The 20,884-nt window shown below is 36.2% G+C and overlaps 1 protein-coding gene across 1 annotated transcript; it reads right to left on the reverse strand.

Annotated features, from left to right (window-relative positions):
* Positions 1 to 8: 8 nt before the first annotated feature.
* Positions 9 to 17,095, reverse strand: LOC141426770 (uncharacterized). Its single transcript, XM_074085926.1, has 2 exons — positions 16,861 to 17,095; positions 9 to 811 (listed from the first exon to the last, which is right to left on the reverse strand). The coding sequence occupies exon 2, from the start codon at positions 736 to 738 to the stop codon at positions 541 to 543; it is 198 nt and encodes a 65-aa protein (XP_073942027.1). The 5' UTR covers positions 739 to 811; positions 16,861 to 17,095; the 3' UTR covers positions 9 to 540.
* Positions 17,096 to 20,884: the final 3,789 nt, after the last annotated feature.

Here is a 20,884-nt window from a genome sequence, read left to right on the forward strand (position 1 = left end):
CGTGCATGTTTATGTGGTTCCTTATATTAATTAACTACAGTACTATAATATATTTTATACATTCAGAGATTCGTTTGCCTTATCCTATTTTATCAGTCTAAGATACATAAGTAGTTACTTTGTCTAAAATTTAAAAGTGTGTACCAATTCGGTATGCTCCTGTATAATTTACATACTATTGCAATGCATTAACGATAATATCGATACATTCTAAGTGATGCACTCAGTAGGTAAGTACTTCTAAATATTATTCAAAGTATTCGAAAATACAAAGTGTTAGTGTCCTGTGTATTCAATGAAAGACCATAACTATTCAAAAAAACAAAATAATTTTAAAGACAATCGAAAGCAAAAATGTACGCGTAGCTGCAGTCTTATTGGGAAATATTTATTTGTTCCCTTTCCATTTTTTTTAATGTTTTAAAATTTTATTTGCACGAAGTGCATCCAAGTAAAACCCTAGACGTAACAAGTGGACACGCGTTGGAGTCAGTAAATTAAATATACCTAAACCTAATTAATCCAAACATTATTAAAACGTCATAGCTTCTCCTGCAGCGACCGGCGCAATTCTTCAGTGGCTTTAGTGAGGTCTTTTCTGTCATGTTGCCGTTGCTTGCCCCCCAAATCCCCCCCACAATCCTCCAAATAGTCCTTCGGTGGTTCCACCGGATACTTGGTGGCGAACTTTGGCCGTGGGATACGGACCCGCTTCACGTCATGCAGCCAGCTTTCCATCTTATGTGACGCACGCTGATGTAATTGTTATGAAGTTGTTATCCTATCTGGTTTCGCAAGTGTGCCGGTGTACCTGTAAACAAAGCAATAAATTGACTAAGTATGTAGATAGGTATATTCGATGACTTTAATACACAGAAGATTACTTCGAAATAAATTGGAAACATAAATAAAGTTTTGAAATGAAATGTTAGATTATATTGTTAAAAGCATCAAGGTAAATTTTCAAAACTATTGCATAAACATGGAAACTGATATAATAGATCATATCTAATTTCATTTTAAACGATGTATAGAGGCAACACGCGTTGCTTGCGCCGTCTCTGTTGGCAATTGTTAGCCAATGGTTGTGCAAGCCATGATGGTCAGTGGGCCATGCTTAAACCCCTGCTTAGTTAAGAGTTCTAGCACAAGCATTTATTCTTTGAGGTCAGTTGCAGTGCGTTCGCCGTTGTTAGGGCTTCATGTTTATGTAAGTAGTAAATACTTACATTTTTAAAGGGAATGCTTAATTGAGTTCAAACCAGTTGAAATAAAATGTTCCTGACATTGAGGTAACTACTTAAGCTCGACGAGGACAATTGTTAAGATCGGTTTCGCAAATACTCGTACTACGTCGTTACTACAGAATTCTTCCACTAATGACCTGTGAATGCTCATCTCAATGAGTCTTTTGAATAGTAGGTGTGCACTTAAGGTTACGTTACTACGAGTACCTACTCCAGGTTATTAACTTAAGTTTTTATCTTTTCCGCTTTTGTCGTCTCATGATCATTTCTTTTCTTACCGATAGCGAAAACTATGTGCCCATATATTTACATATTCGTCTTCTTTAAAATTAAGCACGAATACTCTTATGTCCCGAAATCAGGCCCAGTGTCCATAGAATGTAGCGTGAAATATGCTCCCAAGCAAAGGTCAACTGTCGCGTGATGTCTTAATAACAAATTGACCCTCCAAAATCAAACACCAGTATCATCATCTTGGGTTTTTGCCACGAACCTCTGTTGCGTAATTTTCAAGTGTTCTACGTTTGACTTATATTGCGTGCACCTTCATAATTTAATTGTTTGTTTTGTTATTTGTTTATGCAACAATGAGAAGGGAATTAACAATAGTAATGGTTAATGATAATGATAAATGGATCGTTAACTCGCCTGCGCATCGTTTGCTAAGACAAAGATCTTTATGCACGATCGGCTTTCTCCGGAGAAAGTGTGGCTAAACACGGTGGCGTTATTCTATTTGTCGCTTTCGACTTCTCAATTGGCGTGTTTTCGAATTTATCATAATAACAAATCCTTATATAATCGATATTTTACAAGTTTAAGTGCCTTTAGGTATTTTAACTGTTGATAAGTCTCTAATATAGGTAGAACGTATTTTACAATAATTAGTTTAAAATAGCATCACTCGAGAAACAGACTTGGCCAATTCGATGGTGCATTAGGCTAAATGACGCGAATACTGTAGAAGGTGGGTAATTTCGAAATATAAGTCTTAGAAAGCGGGTCGGTTGAAGCAAATAACTACTATACTTTATGGTGTTCTGGTTTAGTTGAGTCGTGACTTGGAATAGTGGTACGTTTCGCGACAGTCGAATGGACACCTAATTTTCACCCGACTAGTGCGGAAGCAGAACCCAAAAGGAGTGTTATATGTCTTTTATTTATTTATTTATCAAGAATATCCTTACCTAATTTACAGTTTCCTAACACATTTGAGAAGTAGTGGACTACAATATATATATACTTATATGTAGCTAAAATCTCTTTTATTCTTATTTCATGTTCCCTGGTTTAATGGAATATAATAATATTAATAATAACTAACATTTTATTAGTCTTCTTTATTAACCACAACCAATTAAAAATTTTACGTAAGAAATAAAAGTAAACAAAAACTAAACACGTTGACCCGAACCGCAGGACGCAGAACATAGTTTATGAATTCTTCACCTATCAAAGTTCTAAAACTTGAAGGCAACACAATATCGGCGAATGCAGATGACAACAATAGTGCACGCGTTTCGCTTGACGAGCTGCGAGACTTGCCGGAAGTGCCGTCGCGTGCGCATCGCCCACGCCTTCTGTCGCTCGGAACATAGGTACTTACACGTTGATGCAAATTATTTTGAAATACTTTTTTTTTATGTGCTTAAAACGACCGTGATTGACCCATATCTTTATTTACAAGATACTTGTTACCCATAAAAAGTTGATCGGTTTGCTTAAAATATAAAAAATAATGAAAAGCATTTACGTTTATGATCTCTTAGTTGGAAACGCATGTAATAACGCAAAAAAATATCATAAACCATCTCTTCGTATGAGTGATATACTACCTATTATATTAACACTTGTGTAGTACCAACATTTTCTAAAAGCTTAATGCAGTAACAGTTTTTAATGATTCACGGTTAATTACATTATATTATTATTTGTTATGGAACCTACACGTGATCGTAAAAGATATATTAACACAATAGGTAGGCGCAATATCTGTACCTAGGTAACTGGCATTGTTGTATCTATGCTATTAATTGGTTAGTCTTTCTCTTTTAAGAGACAGAGAAAGTGTATTATATGTAGCTAATTGTCAGCTATGAGTAGTAGGTACCTACTTATGGATAGTTATGTTATGGGGAGCCAGCCACGCACTCCAAATTGCTTTCGTACGTGACACCATAAGCTACACTCAATTGGACCTCGCAGCTCCATGTCTCACTTTCTCCCGAGAGATTTGTCAGAACACACTCTATTGCATACAATTATCTTGTACCTACCTATAGGTCCTTGGTTAGATAGAACTTCATATTTCTACTCGCGGATTATTTTGAAGTCAGGGTTAATACAGTATTAGTGTTATTATTTATTTAGTTAGTCTTATTAGGTAAGTCCTTCCCAAGGTCTCAAACTATATTCATACCAAATTTCATTTAAATCGGTTCAAGCGGTTTAAGCGTGGATAGATAACAGACAGACAGACATACTTTCGCATTTATAATATTGTAGTAAGGATGTTGTGCTGCCATTGAAAGTAGATTTCATAGCTTTCTTTCTTAGAATTTAAATAATGGATCTATTTTGTCTTTTGGCAGGAGGTGGTGTGATGCAAGTACCTATTATCGTTGCTATAACGCTATATGTGACAGTTTCTCAGCGATGGTGCGTCCGTGCCCCAGTCACTCGTTTGGTTAGGTTAGATAACGCTTCTATGTTTCTCGGGCACCGCGCTTGAGCGACCAGTTCGCACGTTAGCAACAAACAGCTGCCTGCCTGACGGTGATGCGACACTATTGTTTTTGTTTAACAATGCACAATATTTTGAGACCGTTAGGTATTTAAAGGCAGGACAAAACTGAATCAATTAATTGCATAAGGTAACGGCGCCTATTACCGGGGGTGTCGAAATCGGCGGCCATCACCGCGGCAATTTAAAATACGCATTTTATAATCAAACCGATCGATTTCTTAAAAAGATATTTTACACGATTAAAGCTTATTTAGTTGACTCGATCACGCATCTATGGGCGCTTGTGTATGTGAATAAATCAAAGATCTCGCAATTTGTCAATTTCCGAAACGGCACCGTAGGAAGAGGATTTGCCATACTAACGCGTGACACCACATACAAGCGGACTCGAATCTTATTTAGTGTTTTACATAATAGTTGTGGCAGTTGGACTAATGTTATGGTTTTTAAATGGCCTTTTATAGTTTTTTGTACGAGTTTTGAGTACTTTTTGTATATTTTTGGTCCGGAAATACGATTAAAATGGAAAATAAAATACAGCGGCTATAGGCGCCATTTTAAACTGTGGATTGTAAAACCGTGGTATACCACGGTAATAGCTAAAGTGGTGGTTTTGTTCTTCATACTTTATTTTTAGTATAAATTATCATTTATATTATTTGTTACAGTTATTTCAATCTTGATCAGTTCACGCTTTTAAAAAACAATTTCAATGGTATGAAAAGTATTAAAAAATTCTTAATTTTGAACAATAACTTCAGTAAGTACCTACTGAATTTGTAGTTTCTATAGAAACCGTTATTTTGCCGAGTTGTTTAAATATTGCGATAAAATTTTATATTGACTTACCAGTTATGTAATTTTGGTTATATACCAAGCTTGTATTAAGTATTTTTGATTTGTAATGCAAACACAGCTCTATCCTATTGTTTTTATATGTCGGAATGTACTCCAAATTAAGCCAATTAACGATGGTATGATCGCATAACCCAATGTATGGGAATCTATTACCGACCCGTTTAATTTTATTTGGGTCGGTGATAGGTTCTTAAAAAAGTATCTATTACCGAGTGACATTTTATTTTTCTATTAAAATAATTCATATTTAGGGTACCGTAAGGGCGATTTTTTTTCTAAAGTTGTGACTTTTACTCAGCATACATAAATCATAATATTACTCGTGGCATAAGCATAAAAACATATAGTGGGCTGGGTACATTATTTGAATTATATATTACTTTTTTTTTATTTAGTTTTCAAAAGAAAACATTTGGTGTACAGTCACGTCTAAAAATATGTATACAAAAACAAGGTTGCATAAATATGTAGTCATACATTTTATCAAAAATATTTATCTATTTACTGACAACAAAAAATTGTATTCATTAAACTTTTTCAGTATTATGTAATCACAAAATGCTTCAGAATGTTGCATACTTAAATAAATTCCATTTAAATGTATTCACCTCGTAGGCAAAAATAAGTATACATGAATGGGTTCCATATACATATAACCACACCAATTTGGCAAATATTTGTATACGCCGTTTGATTTATAAATATCGATGGCAGCAAAGTAAAAGAAGACATCTACAAAATAGCTATTTTACAGGAGAGCGTATTTAGTAAAAAATAATGACTACTTTGAGATTAATGGACTGATTACCATGAAATTTTCTATAATAATAATAATAATTCATTTATTTTCAAGAACAACATAGGTCCAAATTTAAACACATACAATTCTAAAATTCTAAGTTAATAAGCAAAATGCAAAATTATATTAATGTCACAAATTAGGTAATTAATTAAATTTAGGCTATTAAAAAAGAAAATATGATATCGGTGCACTTTAAACACCATTTCTTTTTACGTGAACAACATGCAATGGTTCATGTAAGGACAGTCAAATCTATCAGCAATCATGGACAAAATAGTGTTGCGGCTCGCGCGCACTCTGCTGGCCAAGGACGCGCAGCGCCTGCGCACAGTGGTGTAGAAGCAGGCGGTGCGCGCCTCCGCGAACATGCCCGACGCGCTGCAGCGTCGCGCCAGCCGCAACATAACCCTGAACGCGTCGTTGTACTGTACGCGCAGAGCGCTGAGCGACTTACGGGTACAGCGGGCCCACAGACTGCACGTGTACAACGAAGTGCAGTATGCACGAAATAGAGTTATTTTGACTTCTCTCGTACAACGCGCAAACCTGCGTGCCAGCATGTTCGCCCTTATCGCCAGCGCTCTGCGCTCCCTCTCTATATCAGCGTCATCCTTTAGGTCTTCCGTGAGCAGGTGGCCGAGATATTTAAATTGCGTCACACGTTTAATATATGATGCATTAAAATAATGTTCTTTGGTGATTGTTCAACAGATTTTATTTCTGTAACATTATTTTAATGAAAAATTGTAGATGTCTTTTTTTACTTTGAAAGAGCTTAAACGTAGAGGAAGACATCTGCCTGATATCCGTTTATGCGTTGTAATGAAACAAACGCCTTTTCCGTTATAAAACGAATAAGCTAAGATAAGAATCTCCGGTAAAAACTTAGAGGAGTGTTTAGAGATAATCTAAACAACATGCAACGAGTATTCACCCTTTTTGTGATAAAATTTTGTAGATGTCTTTATTTACTTTGCATTAATCATTTTATTCATATTATTAAATGAGTTATCTACCACTCAACCTCATCGCTGTCTATCATATAAATTCATTTATTTCGTTAAAACCTCAAAATATGTGTTAATAAAAAAATATTTTTTTGTTTTATTTTTGTTTACTCATAATTGTTTTTACGTACTCAAAAACTAAGTTATTTTTTATAGTTTTACACTAATAAATTAGGTACAAGTAATAAAATTACGTACAAAATATATCCCAAAACAAAACAATATAAACTGTAAAAATAAAACAGTATGTACTATAATAGTATAAACAATATAATGCTATAATGAATGTGGATAATACCAAAATTGTCATCAATGGCTACATGGATCAGAGGCCCGTCATCGTTAGTGGAAATCTTCTTGATGTTGTTTCGGAGTACACATACCTCGGCCTGATTTTGCAGTTAAGGTACCAACACATGCTAGTTACTAGCACGAAAGCATGCTACTATTCAGCAAATGCTACTTACTAGCATATGTGCATAGGGACGTGCTACTATTATAATAATAATAATCCCAGCCTATATACGTCCCACTGCTGGGCACAGGCCTACTCACAGAATGAGAGGGCTTGGGCTGTAGTTCCCACGCGGGCCCAGTGCGGATTGGGAACTTCACACACACCATTGAATCGCTTCGCAGGTTTGTGCAGGTTTCCTCACGATCACGAAAACTCCTTCACCGTAAAGCTCGTGTTAAATTTCAAATGTAATTTCGCACATGAATTCCGAAAAACTCAGAGGTGCGAGCCGGGGTTTGAACCCACGATCCTCTGCTTGAGAGGCCATAGGTCAAACCACTCGGCCACCACGGCTTGCTACTATTAAGCATGCTTTTTCTGTGTCATACAGGTACAGCAGGTACTAGCATGCTTATTAGCATGCTAAGAACGAGCATAATGTAACAGTAGTCTTAGGTAGAACACAACTTTGAGAAGGAGGCCAAGAGAAGGATTCAGCTGGGCTGGGCAGCATTCGGAAAATTATGTCGAGTTTTTTCGTCAATTATACCGTAATGTCTGAAAACGAAAGTTTTTAACCAGTGCGTCCTACCCGTCATGACATACGGAGCTGAAACGCGGCTCTGCCAGCTATGGAACGAGCTATGCTCGGAGTTTTTCTGAAGGATAAAATCCGCAACGAGACTATCCGACACAGAACTAAGGTCATCGACATAGTTCATAGAATTAACAACTTGAAGTGGCAGTGGGCTGGGTCATATCTGTTGAAGCACCGACAACCGCTGAAGATATTGAGTGGAGACCGCGTCTCGGTCAACGTAGTCCAAGACGCCCTCCGTTCAGCGAAAGGCTGGTGGTAAAAGCTGGATGTGTCTAGCCGAAGACAGGGCGCAATGGCGGTCCATGGGGGGAGGCCTATGTCCGGACTGCTATTGGCTGATGATGAATAGTATAATCGATATTCTACTACTTCTATACCTATTAGGAAAAAAACAGATTGCTCGTCATCATCAGTCAAAATCTGTTCAGGCGTGTCGTTTCCAAAAAGCGGTAAGCTGCAAGCAATAGAAACTTAAGTACTTACTTAGGTTAAGAATTTTAATTCATTTGCTGTCTAAATAAAAAAAACAAACAAGTGTATGAAACCAATGTTAAGTAATATATCTATTTGTTTAAATATTTTAACAAAAACAAATAATTTCCTCATAGAAATTAGAAATAATAAATTTGTAGATTGAGACATATGCAAAAAGTATGACGTATAAACGGACAAGTGGCATGTGACTTTATTGACGTCACAAGCATCCTGTCAAAGCTCCGAAGTAAAAGCGGATAAATTCAAATGTCCGTTTCTACTGCGATGTTTTTTCAAAAGCTAGTGTAGATGTTTTCTTTTACGTGCCAAATTTTCTTCATTATTTTGAAATTTGAAATATTTTTTTAACGGACTTATAGATATGGTTGAAATAAGTTATTTTTTGTAAAAAAAGCATTTTTGAAAAAATGTAGATGTCCGTATCTACTTTGCTGCCATCGATATGTAAACACGATTTGATATTTTGATTCGTTTTGAAGAATTACTGTTTTGTCTCTTTCGTAACCTGCATGCGGGCAGGGACATACATACTACGAATCCATACTCCATTAAAATAATATTATATACTGGTGACCCGTTCCGGCACAACACGGTTACGGTATACATAGACACCGTGAATCACACTATTTATTTGTGAAAACCGCATCAAAATCCGTTGCGTAGTTTGAAAGATCTAAGCGTACAGACAAAAAAAGCGACTTTGTTTTACATATACTATGAAGTGATGAATTGAAAGTAACTCTGTCTGTTCCGGTATCACGTCGAAACCGACTGGTTTCGACTGTCAAGGGGCTGAACATAGGGTACTTAGTTTTTATCTCCAAAAGCAACCCTTAAGGGGAGAAAATGGGGGATGAACTGACTGGAGTGAGCTGGATGAAATTTGGTATGGATATATTTAATTTTTTATACACCATCAAGATCACCAAATACTTGGAAACGTCCAGAGTGGTCATTAATATCGACTAAGCCAAAGCGATCAAGTTGTTCGGGTCATCCACTGAGGACAGATCCACTGAAGCATCTATAATTTGCAATCTTTAATCATTGTAATTTTAATTATAGAAGACAGCTTCTGAATGACTAGCCAGCTCCTGCTTCACGTCGATATTCTGTGAGAGTGTGGTACTACCCCGGTCGAGCCCGCCCATTCGTACTGCAAACCAAGAACTGGCTACAGTGCGGCTCTACCACTAACAATTAACAATATAATTAAAATAAAAACAAAAAAATGCTTAGTGCACCTTTCTGAGAATGACCCTAAACTGAAATACTCAATATTTACAAGTCAATTCAATCTAAGGACTGTCAAGTGCGTCATAGAATAATCGTGAGATAGACGTATGCAGTGACAAGTCCGCACTGTTTTCGTGAATTGTCAAATCAGTTAAATATACAACTTACGATTCTATGCCAGTCAGACAAGGTTTGTTGTTGCAGTCTGGATACATATTTATGAATCAAACGGCGTATACAAATATTTGCCAAATTGGTGTGGTTATATGTATATGGAACCCATTCATGTATACTTATTTTTGCCTACGAGGTGGATACATTTAAATGGAATTTATTTAAGTATGCAACTTTCTGAAGCATTTTGTGATTACATAATACTGAAACAGTTTAATGAATACAATTTTTTGGTGTCAGTAATAGATACATATTTATGATGAAAATGTGTGGCTACATATTTTTCAAATTTTTTTGTGTAGACATACTTTTAGACGTGACTGTACAATACAATATACAGAACCAAAGCCATTATATTTTTTTAATCCCTCGGTAGTAAGTTCCAAATCATGAGTCGGGTTCCTATTACCGATGGTAGGAAATTGCTGTTTTTCATACCCTCGGTAATGAAACCTCAATTCGCGGTAATAGAATCACAGCCTGTCCATTACCACGGTGATAGAAGGTTTGTGTATTTTGATTTCAATAATTATTTTATCAAATACTAATAACTAAAACGAGCCCAAAAAGTTACGTCACTGAAAGTTCAATAAACGATCTTAAATATAAAAACTATTCTCGTTTGTAACGGCGAGGCACGACGGGGCCACCCACACATACAAGTAATGCACACTAGCCGTGTTTTGTTTTCGCCAATTAGAGGGCATTTCGCATCGGCCATTAGCGCGGCAGTTACTGGCGACCAGAGTGCATGCGTTTATTTTTGACGACCGAAATACTTGTGATGTATACATATCATTTAATAATATTGTAAATCTGTTTTAAAAAAAATATATATACCTCGTTGAGTTTCTTGCCGGATTCTTCTCAGCAGAGGTTTTTCCGAACCGGTGGTAGATTTTTTTGACATTCATAAGTGCTTGTTATAGCCTAAATTGAATAAAGATATTTTGACTTTGACTTTGATTATTTTTTCCGACGACATTTCATCTAATTTTGAGTGGTTTGGTTACCAATACGCGTCTTAAAAGGTAAGTGTTTAGATTACTACTATAGTTTTTTTGTGTTTTACTAACAACATATAACTATTGATATGTTTTGAGCAAAGTCACGCTGACCTTCAATTAATTTTTTTGTTCGTTATTTAAAATTCTGTTAGATATGTGGCATAACGGGGACATGGCTATGAGGCACAATGGGGTACCCCGTTGTGCCCCGTCCCCATTATACCCCTGAATGGTCTGTTACTTTGATAATATTACAATATTATTTCTCAAAAATGTCCGTAAAAGTTGACATTATTCTTTACATATCAAAAGGTGAAGTGCATAGTTTATGGTCAGCGAAAAATTAAAAAGTTAAAATGATTGCAGGCGCGCTAGCTCGACAATAATAAATTAGCGCGCCTGCAATCAGTCACAATTTTTTTTTAATTAGAAAGGCCATGGAAATGTTGGCACAAGTCGTATACAGCCAAATCTAATGGGCGGTATCAGATATTTTGTTAGAACTTCGGACTTTTTTTATTGGGTCTGAAACAGCTTGTGGTGTTTTCGGTGGAAAAATACACCTGCAGTTTATTTTTAATGAAAAAAGGCGGTAAAGCATAAGAAAAATAATTGGAATAGAATTAAATGTTATGATATACTTTGAGAAAAAGTTTAGGCTATTTCAGAATTATTCATAATTTTTGAGAAAAGCTTTATATTAGTCGCGGCTGGAATAGCAATTGCTGGCTACTTCCAGGCCACGACAATAATCTACTATTATTTATTTTGTTTTAGGTATATAAAATGGTACGAACACACAAAATGAAAAGTTCCAGAGGCAGTTGGTCTTTAGAAAGCATGAAACACGCAATACGATATTTGACAACTCCTGATTTTGCCATATCTTAATATTATTATGAAAATATAGATATACAGATAGTGTTTACCGAAGAGAAAATTTGAAGCGGTTGAAAATTGGATTTATAGTGATTTTTTGAAAAATCTATATACCTGTCTCTTTCTCAAACGCTTTTCTCTATGCAGCAAGTATGGCGGTACTGGCGTGTGACGTGACGTCACATGCCAGTATGTCTTTTTCTGTCTAATCTTTAATTTCAAACCTTTATAACTTTGTTATTTGTAAAGGTAGCTTAAAAATTGTTTTTCTATTCGATAACAGGCATTGTGTAGTTTTAATTTATAAAACATATACAAAATAGTCAAATACCGTATTGATGCAAGTCACCTCCCCTTGAAGAGGAACTTCTTGAACCTGTTTTACCTGCAATATCGATACATTTACATAAGAAAACTCCTATCTCAGAGCCTCAGCCTGGACCATCTATGAAAATAGCATTTCCCGATCTCAAATTCGAAGAATATGTCGTGATTTAACAACTTCCTTTGAAAACGCTTCTCCCAAAGACATTCTCCCCATCCCCACAGTCAAAATAATGTACCCCGTACTGCCCCGCACTGGGTACCCCATACTGCCCCTACGCCGGGGCACGATGAAAGAAAGAAAGAAAGGTTTATTTTGGCTCCATAAGTACCACCTAAAACTAAGACTAAAACTAGCACTAAAACTATGTTACTTGGTGACACGGCGGATACCAAAAAGGGTCTCCACTCAGCATGTGTTGCCGCACATTATGTGCAGCAACGCTGGTTTTCTGTGGTTTTCGATGGAGTTTTCATCGAGGTTTTATGAAATTAAAATTAAAATATTGTTTGATTTCTTACTTCACCGAATTTGGTGCCTAATGATAATTTAAAAAGTAACCAAATAGTTGTCATTAGTTTCATAAAAAAATATTTTATGTTTAAGTTTTTATTGTTTATTTTCCTTAACGTCCCCGTTATGCCCCCCCCCCCCTCCCCTACCTGTAGTAAATAACAGGCCTATTAGGAACTAAAATGCGAGCCGGAAGACGCCATTTACATATTTGTACCGCCTGGCTGAATGTTTCCTGTAATTTCCAGTTTCCCGCTGTCTCGTTCGTTACGTTACTTTCGCACGTTTGTGATTTAGCAGCAAAGTATAAACAATGCGACCACTAGATAGCATGAATAGTTTAATTGGAGTTAGTTATCACTACTCTTTTTTTATAAAATTTCTGTAAAGGCTTGTAAAGGCCTCTAATTTCAACCCTCCCTTGTAAAAATTACTTACTGCAAGATGAAATTCAGCGCTGCGCTTCAGCAACACAATTTAAATTCAAATATGTTAATCAAAGGCGAAGGCAACGCACAGTTATGATATGAATATGTAAAATATTGTCTAGGATGCAGGTGGGTGACTGGAGTCATGGCGGTGAATGGCCGCGTGGTGTTTGGTTAGCGGGACCCGCGACGTCACCGCGTCTCGGCCGCGTCGCCCGCCCGCGCCGCGCTCTCCCACGCCGATGCGCTAATTGCCAGCTTTGTTTGCTGATAAACCTGTCCGAGCACAACCTCCTCGTTACTTATTTACATCATTCGTTTTATAATGCACAAATATATTTTCATTTTTATCTATAGGTACCGCAAATGTTAAAACTTGACAAAAAAATGATAACGTACGTGCGATATCTCAATTGAGCATATCTCACTCAAAGCCGCAGCTGAGGCTGACGTTGCGCCATATGACAAGTTGAATTAAAAATGAAGACTGAACGACGCCGCAATCCGTTCGTAAATTTTAACTAGACTTCGCAAAAGTGCGGCCTTAACATAGATTGCGAGATCGTTGCTCTGATAACAAACTGTTCAGCCTATTGTGAAATATTTTCTCCACTTTTATGCAATACATTTATTTATAAATTGTGAAATCAATATCTAATGTTCCGGGTAGGTATGGGAGACCATTAAAAGGTTCCGATTTCATCTCACAGTGTTGGTCGTGCGCCGAAGCGACCCTAGGGTCAGCACTAATCTCAGCACTGCACCGCTCTTGCGGGTCTTTAAGCGACATGTTGGCCGCTCCAATCGTTCTACCGCCTCTTATCATTGCGCTATTCAAATTAAACAGGTTTCCATTTCTTGCATAAAAATCCACAAAGTACATGGACATCGAGGAATTATTCGAATCGAATAACTGCAACGTAGGTATATCTATTATTCATACATAATGTTATTTGAATTAGTTTTAATAAGAAAACGGTACTTTAAAGGGCTATCGGCCTATCGCGGCGTCGTCCCACACGAACTGTATAAGGAAGGTGCACTGTAACATTAACCCCGTTGCGAACCACGTCTCCGGATCGTGATCTCGACGTGCGGCGCAGCTTCATGATTAACGATACCAATCTTCGTAACTTTAACGATAACACTTCCTAAGTAATCTCGACTGTCACTCCCCAGTATCAGTCGTTTGATAAACAAAAGTAAAATAAAACACGAGCAGCAACCTCTGCCGTGCTTGATGTTCTTTAACCCAAATTGATCACGATACTTGAACAATTTATTCCTATTAAAGCCATAGAAAGCGTGTCATGGAACTTGGTCTGTGAAGTAGGCAGGTGAATAAAAAGTGCATAATTTACAATAATACAATAGACATGAGTCGAAGGCCGGATTTGTTTCGCTGTGTCGACGCCGGCGATGGCGTCCTTGTTGCATCCGCAGCGTTGTCCGCCGTCCGAAGAGACAGTGCAACAGGGAACAACGAATTCAAAGTATAATCACGTCCATAACCAAATTCAAGACGCCCCAATCTAATTGGGATGCACCAAAAAAAATAACGTTTTTATCTTATTTTTGGGAAAATAGGATATTTTAAGATACCATTTTCATTGATTTTGAAATTGGATAAGTATTTTTTTTTATATTTTTTTTACGAAATACGCTGGATGACGTCACAGTGAGACAGCCACGTTCCATTGCCTAGAAAAAATCATTCGGCTTAGGGTCCTAAATGAACCATGACAAATAGTTTTATTTATTTCTCTTCTTTTAGCTTCGATTATTCCTATGTTTGTTTAATGGTGTGATGGTAAATTTTATTTAAATCTGATATTTAAATTCTTTTGTATTTACTTGTAACATAGTAATTTAATAATTTAATTTGTAAAAATACATTGGAAATACTCGTATACATTTCGGACTATAAATGACAACTGTTTAAGGTCAGTTGCGCATCATGTGATTAAAGTTCTATCTTTGTCACTCTTTGCTATTATAAGCAGGACAGGAACATTTCAAACTGTCAATTTGCTTAAGAGTGTAGACCTGCTTTATAACTGCCTTTGTGACGAGATACTCCAGGGGTCAAATGAGGGTCATTACTTAAATTTTGTTTATTTCAATCAGTTTATCACATTTTTGGAATCTGATTTCTGAAAACGCTTCACGAAACCTATTTCTCCAAATGGTTTTCGATTTATTATATGTTGTGAAAAATTGGGACATCCCAATTGTTTCATCAAGAAACCTTCTATATTTAATGTATAAACACTGCTTTAAATCAAAAAGCGCATCGTTAAAAGCATACCTACTAACATAATTTATTTGTAACACGTGCGCTAATAACTTTCAACAATAAAAAGCACTGTCGTCGTTAGGTACCTACATAAGAAACTAAGCTGCTGTTTCAAGGAAGTCGCCTTGTCATTAATTTCCTTTATGTTTTCCTCTTTAATAGCTAGATATACTTTAACAACACCTTATTACATGTGCTCTAACACTAGAAGGTAGATCTAGATAATCAAATAAATACCTACCTACTTATTTACGGTGGTTATAACTTGTTCGTACCTACTTTTATATTTTTTTATAACTAAAACTAATGTTGACAGTCGTTACACTTTTTACTTTTTAGTTTTAATTTTATCTTAAATTTCTGTAGTCAGTGGTAGTCATTGCTGAAAAAGGTGGCACGATTAAATTCTAATTATTTTACTTCGTCAAATATAAATAATTCAATTCAAATTATCATAATCACATCACCCATAACTATTTACCTAATTTTACTATTGTATTTAGTCATTCATTAAATGGTAACCGCGCATGTATACAGAGTTTTATATAATAACACTAGATACCTACTATAGTAGGTACCTGATAGGCATACAAAATGATTGATACCGGGCAATCGTAATTTATTTTTTAGCCAAACCATACATAGTATCGAATCAAATAAGTGTCGCAAACTTTTGTTTTGTCTGTGGCCATGGCATATGTTACATATTGCGATGAGAAAGAAGGATACGTACTGATCCGTCCGTCCGTGGCCCAAAAAGAACCGGCTTGCAAGCAACTTTGATAAATCAATGTGATGCGAGTTCCTAACGATATGCACTTTGCGCTGGTTTATAACAAACTCCCTTTGACCATTGACCACTTTAGTTTAGACACTGACTGACACACGTGAGTATAGGCCCCAACTTAGTTATATTAGGTACCTCTGTGAGTTAAGTAACAATTTATCCGTTCTAATGCGATAGTAACTGTCTATCTGTCTGTTACCTCTTCACGCTTATACCGCTGAACAGTTTCAGATAAGATTTGATATCGAGATAGTTTGAAAGATAGAAAGAAAATAATTCATTTATAACAGCAGTGACACAGGTTAGACACTATTGGGTCAGGTTTGACACTTTGGAAAGGACATGATGATCGTTTTTTTACGGGGAAAATAGCAAGTTCCCGTAGAATACATAAATGTAACTATTCTTTGGAAACAAGTCGCGGGCAATACTGCTATAGGTAGGTAGGTACTTACTTCAATACGAGTAGTTACACATTTTGAATCTTACTAAAAATAAGTATGCTAACAAATTGTTATTGTAATGTTTAGTCTCGGGTCTTGGGTGTTTAATATGTATCTATTATATAATGATAGTTATCCGTTGCTTAGTACGCATAACACAAGCTTTGCTAAGCTTACTTTGGGACTATACTTTACCTATAGGTCAATTGGTGTGAATTGTCCCGTGACATTTATTTATTTTTATTAAAATTATTAACAAAGATTTGAAATCATTAGCATATTTGCATGCTTTCCTAATTTCAATAAGCCATTTCACAAATACGTGTGATTGAAAAACTTCACAAAGGAAAGGAAGACATGGACTACAAACTTAAAAAGTCCCGGAAATGGCATGCACGTTATTTAATAAATCTCCACGTGCTTAGCTTAACACACATTTATCTAAAACAAAAGGTGACCACAAACACATTGTTTACCCGGCGATCATGCTGGCTCAATAAGCGCCAGGTGATTTTAAAACCGCACACAAACATTGACCTCAATTTAAGACTTAACTCACCTGTCACGCTTATCCTGTTTGCGAGATTCACACTGCCTACTATTTGTAAACAAGTAGTTGTAGATGCAACGATCGGGCGACGCGTAGTCGCTCGTCGGCGATCGGAACAAGACTGACTTGACTGACTCGAATAGTGCTTTGCCTACTCGACTCGACGTACTACATGCAACCGTGCCAGGCCAGAAGGTGGCGCAGGCGCAGGCGGTTAGCTCCGCGTGCGAGCGAATGGAGTTCACTCCGCTCATTAGCCGGAGGACCGAACGGCAGCTGCGCAAGCCCGCAAACCAGCTTGCTCTACCACCCGCGGACCTACTTGTCGAAACAAAACCCTTAAAAAATTGACTAAAAAAGAAATCTACCTCATTATTACTCCTCATTAGTACTAACCACCACCGGTATCTACCTATATTACTGATTTGATTGAGTTTAAAACACATTTTTATCATTATTTAAAGAAGATAATAATACTAGTGTACTATATTGGTCATGACAATATTATGTGAGTAAATACCTAAATACATTAGCATGCAACGGACTATAACGTACAAACATACCTACTTACACTTCACTACCTTTAATTATATTTTATATGTATACCAAATACATGTTTCAACTAACGGTACCTACGGCTTTATTATTAACTTTAGCACCCGTGTCAGTGCGCTCAAGTGTGCTTGTTATTTTATGAGGACGATCATTATTTCCGAATAAGTTAAATAAATTATCTTAAAGCACTCCCGCACCGTTAGTTCCCACGAGGCAAGCATCACTCCAAAACTGGATAAGCCGGAAACGGCAGTATAAAAACATCTACGACTCCATTTGTCTTTGTCGGCCGGCATCAAACTTTTAGTTATTTACTTACTTAGTTATTTTTTTTTCCCATGCTTGAAATTTATAAAAAAATAAGCACGTCTTTTATAAAGCAAATATTCAAAACGCCCGTCATTTAATTAATGGGATGTCCCAATTTTTGACAACATATAATAAATCGAAAACCATTTGGAGAAATAGGCTTTGTGAAGCGTTTTCAGAAATCAGATTCCAAAAATGTGATAAACTGAATTAAATAAACAAAATTTAAGTAATAACCCTCTTTTGACCCCTGGAGTATCTCGTCACAAAGGCAGTTATAAAGCAGGTCTACACTCTTAAGCAAATTGACAGTTTGAAATGTTGCTGTCCCGCTTATAATAGCAAATAGTGACAAAGATAGAACTTTATTCACATGATGCGCACCCGGCTTTAAACAGTTGTCATTTATCGTAAAGTCCGAAATGTATACGAGTATTTCCAATGTATTTTTACAAATTAAATTATTAAATTACTACGTTACAAGTAAATACAAAAGAATTTAAATATCAGATTTAAATAAAAATATCTATTTACCATCACACCATTAAACAAACATAGGAATAATCGAAGCTAAAAGAAGAGAAATAAATAAAACTATTTGTCATGGTTCATTTAGGACCCTAAGCCGAATGATTTTTTCTAGGCAATGGAACGTGGCTGTCTCACTGTGACGTCATCCAGCGTATTTCGTAAAAAAAATATAAACAATTAAATACTCATCCAAATTCAAAAACAATGAAAATGGTATCTTAAAATTTCCTATTCTTTCCAAAAATAAAATAAAAACTATAGGTTATTTTTTTTGGTGCATCCCAATTAACTGCATAAGTATTTCGAAATAATTGATTTGTCACATCAAAAATTTTATTAATTTTAATAGCACGTATCTACTTTCGCTTTTGGAAGCTATAAAGCTGTTACACAATGTTGCACTTTAAAAGGATTAAAGCATTACGAGAAAGTGAAAATTATTGCGTGCAACGCGACGACTGTCTTTTTATTCTTATTTGGACACAATGATCGCTATAGTAAATTCTCTTGGGAAACACTGCAAGTTGAATAACAAGACAGTTGAAGATGTAGATCCGAGTAGGTATGAAAAAACTTTGCGACCACATTTACAGTAGGTAGATATGTATCCATGAGAAATTGCGTGCAAGGCTGGATTGTAGGTACCTAAACTTGCAGACATAATCGCACTGCAGTGCTACAAATAGATTGTGTTTGAATAAATGCATTTAATGACACTAACTTTTACTTTTGTTTATTACGGCATTAGTAAGGTACTTACGAGTAACTTTTTTTAAGTTGACTATGCTATCTGAAATGTAAAGACTGGCGGTATAGGTACCCAACTAATCATTAACCTCAGAGCGAAAGCTTGTAATTGAATCAATAGCTCTTTAAAGTGATTACTGAACCGGGCTAAGTTTGTGGCCGGTAAAAGTGAAATCAATGTGGGCTTTGTCCTCGAGTAAGTAGGTATTGGCAACAATAGTAGGTGTCTAACGAATTTCTCTAACAAGATCCATATAAATAATAAATAAATATCACGGGACAATTCACACCAATTGACCTAGTCCGAAAGTAAGCTTAGCAAAGCTCGTTTTATGGGTACTAAGCAACGGATAAATATAATTATATAGATAGGTACATACTTAAATACATATTAAACACCCAAGACCCGAGAACAATCATTCGTATTTTTCATACAAATATCTGCCCCGACACGGGAATCGAACCCGGGACCTCAAGCTTCGTAGTCAGGTTCTCTAACCACTAGGCCATCTGGTCGTCAAAAATATGACTTACCAAACTCTTTCTTCGAAGTAAGCACCCACCAAATAAACAAGTAACATAGTTATGTATGTAGTACAGTGGCGTAGCGTAGTTGGGGGGTGGGGCAAAATTCCATAATAAAAAATACAGAGTAATATGTACGAGTAGATACTTATATATTTCACAGTTTTGTCGCCGCACCTACGATTCGGACTGATTAGAATGAGCATGAAATTTTCCATTACTTTTCTACTGCGTACTGTGACGAAATCGGGGAATCCCCTTTTTTATAATGAATGGTACAATAATATGATATCTTGTATACCCACTATAGTTTTATAAAACCTAAACCAGAGGGAGGCAAAATTAAAAAAAAAATCTAGTCTAGCTCAGCGCTGCTTTCCTATCAGCAGTGGACTTTTTTCTTTCACTGGTGTGCGAGAAAAAGTCCACTGCTGCATAAGTTACAATCGCACAACTTTTTTTGAATGCGCAACCATAATCAGTTCATCCACAAGTGATAAGGTAAACTCTTTAATATAGGTACAGCATTTAAATATATGTTAAACCACAGCTCATCTATAGGTACCTATCTACGATAGGTACTTTCAGAAACATGGGTGTGGCCAGTCACCAACTTTAATTCGACAATGCAGACATTTTTTTTCAAAATGGGTCACAAGTCGGGTAAAAATATCAGCGTAGTACCTAAATATTCGACCTCTCGGCCTACCTATACCACCTACCTATTATCTGCGTAGTTGGTATAATAGCTATAAGAGTGCCGTAAGCGTCACGTCCCAAAAACTTTTGACTTCGTCATCTTTGCAGACTTCTCTTGTAACGGAATTAATAATGGAACGTAGGTTACGTACAATTTCAAAGACTGTCGGTGAAGCAGAAGCGTGTTGAACTGAATTGAGCTGAACTACTTAAGTAACTATCACACTATCACACAATAAAATGACGATTAGGGCGCACTGCCCTTTCCTTTTTGATATCGTCCAAAATACATTTTCTAAGAGGAACTTGGTTTTACTTTTAAGGATCTAAATATACCGTATCAGCCTTCAATTAGCAGTAGGTACAATGTACATATAATTTTGTAGCAAATAATTTTATTTTCTGGGAAATAATCTTATTTACCTACGTCTATTTTTCTGATATGTATGTGTACGTACTTTACCTGTTATAACGCAAGTATTTTGGTATAGGTGTGCATTTTTTCACCGTTTGAAATGATGATTTTTGATAGATAAGGTGCTAGCGAATCCATGTCCATAAAACTGATAAAACGAATTTGAATTACGGTGTTCTTTTTTGACACTCTTTAGTTTTCTGTAATTACAGAACTTTATTCAAAACAGAAGAAATATTTCGTTATAAATTT

The sequence above is a fragment of the Choristoneura fumiferana genome, chromosome 3 (assembly GCF_025370935.1).
Source record: "Choristoneura fumiferana chromosome 3, NRCan_CFum_1, whole genome shotgun sequence".
Lineage (NCBI taxonomy): Eukaryota > Metazoa > Arthropoda > Insecta > Lepidoptera > Tortricidae > Choristoneura > Choristoneura fumiferana.

Bases quoted from the DNA above. Each gene is read 5' to 3' on its own strand.
- LOC141426770 (XM_074085926.1), bottom strand. From the start codon at position 738: ATGGAAAGCTGGCTGCATGACGTGAAGCGGGTCCGTATCCCACGGCCA.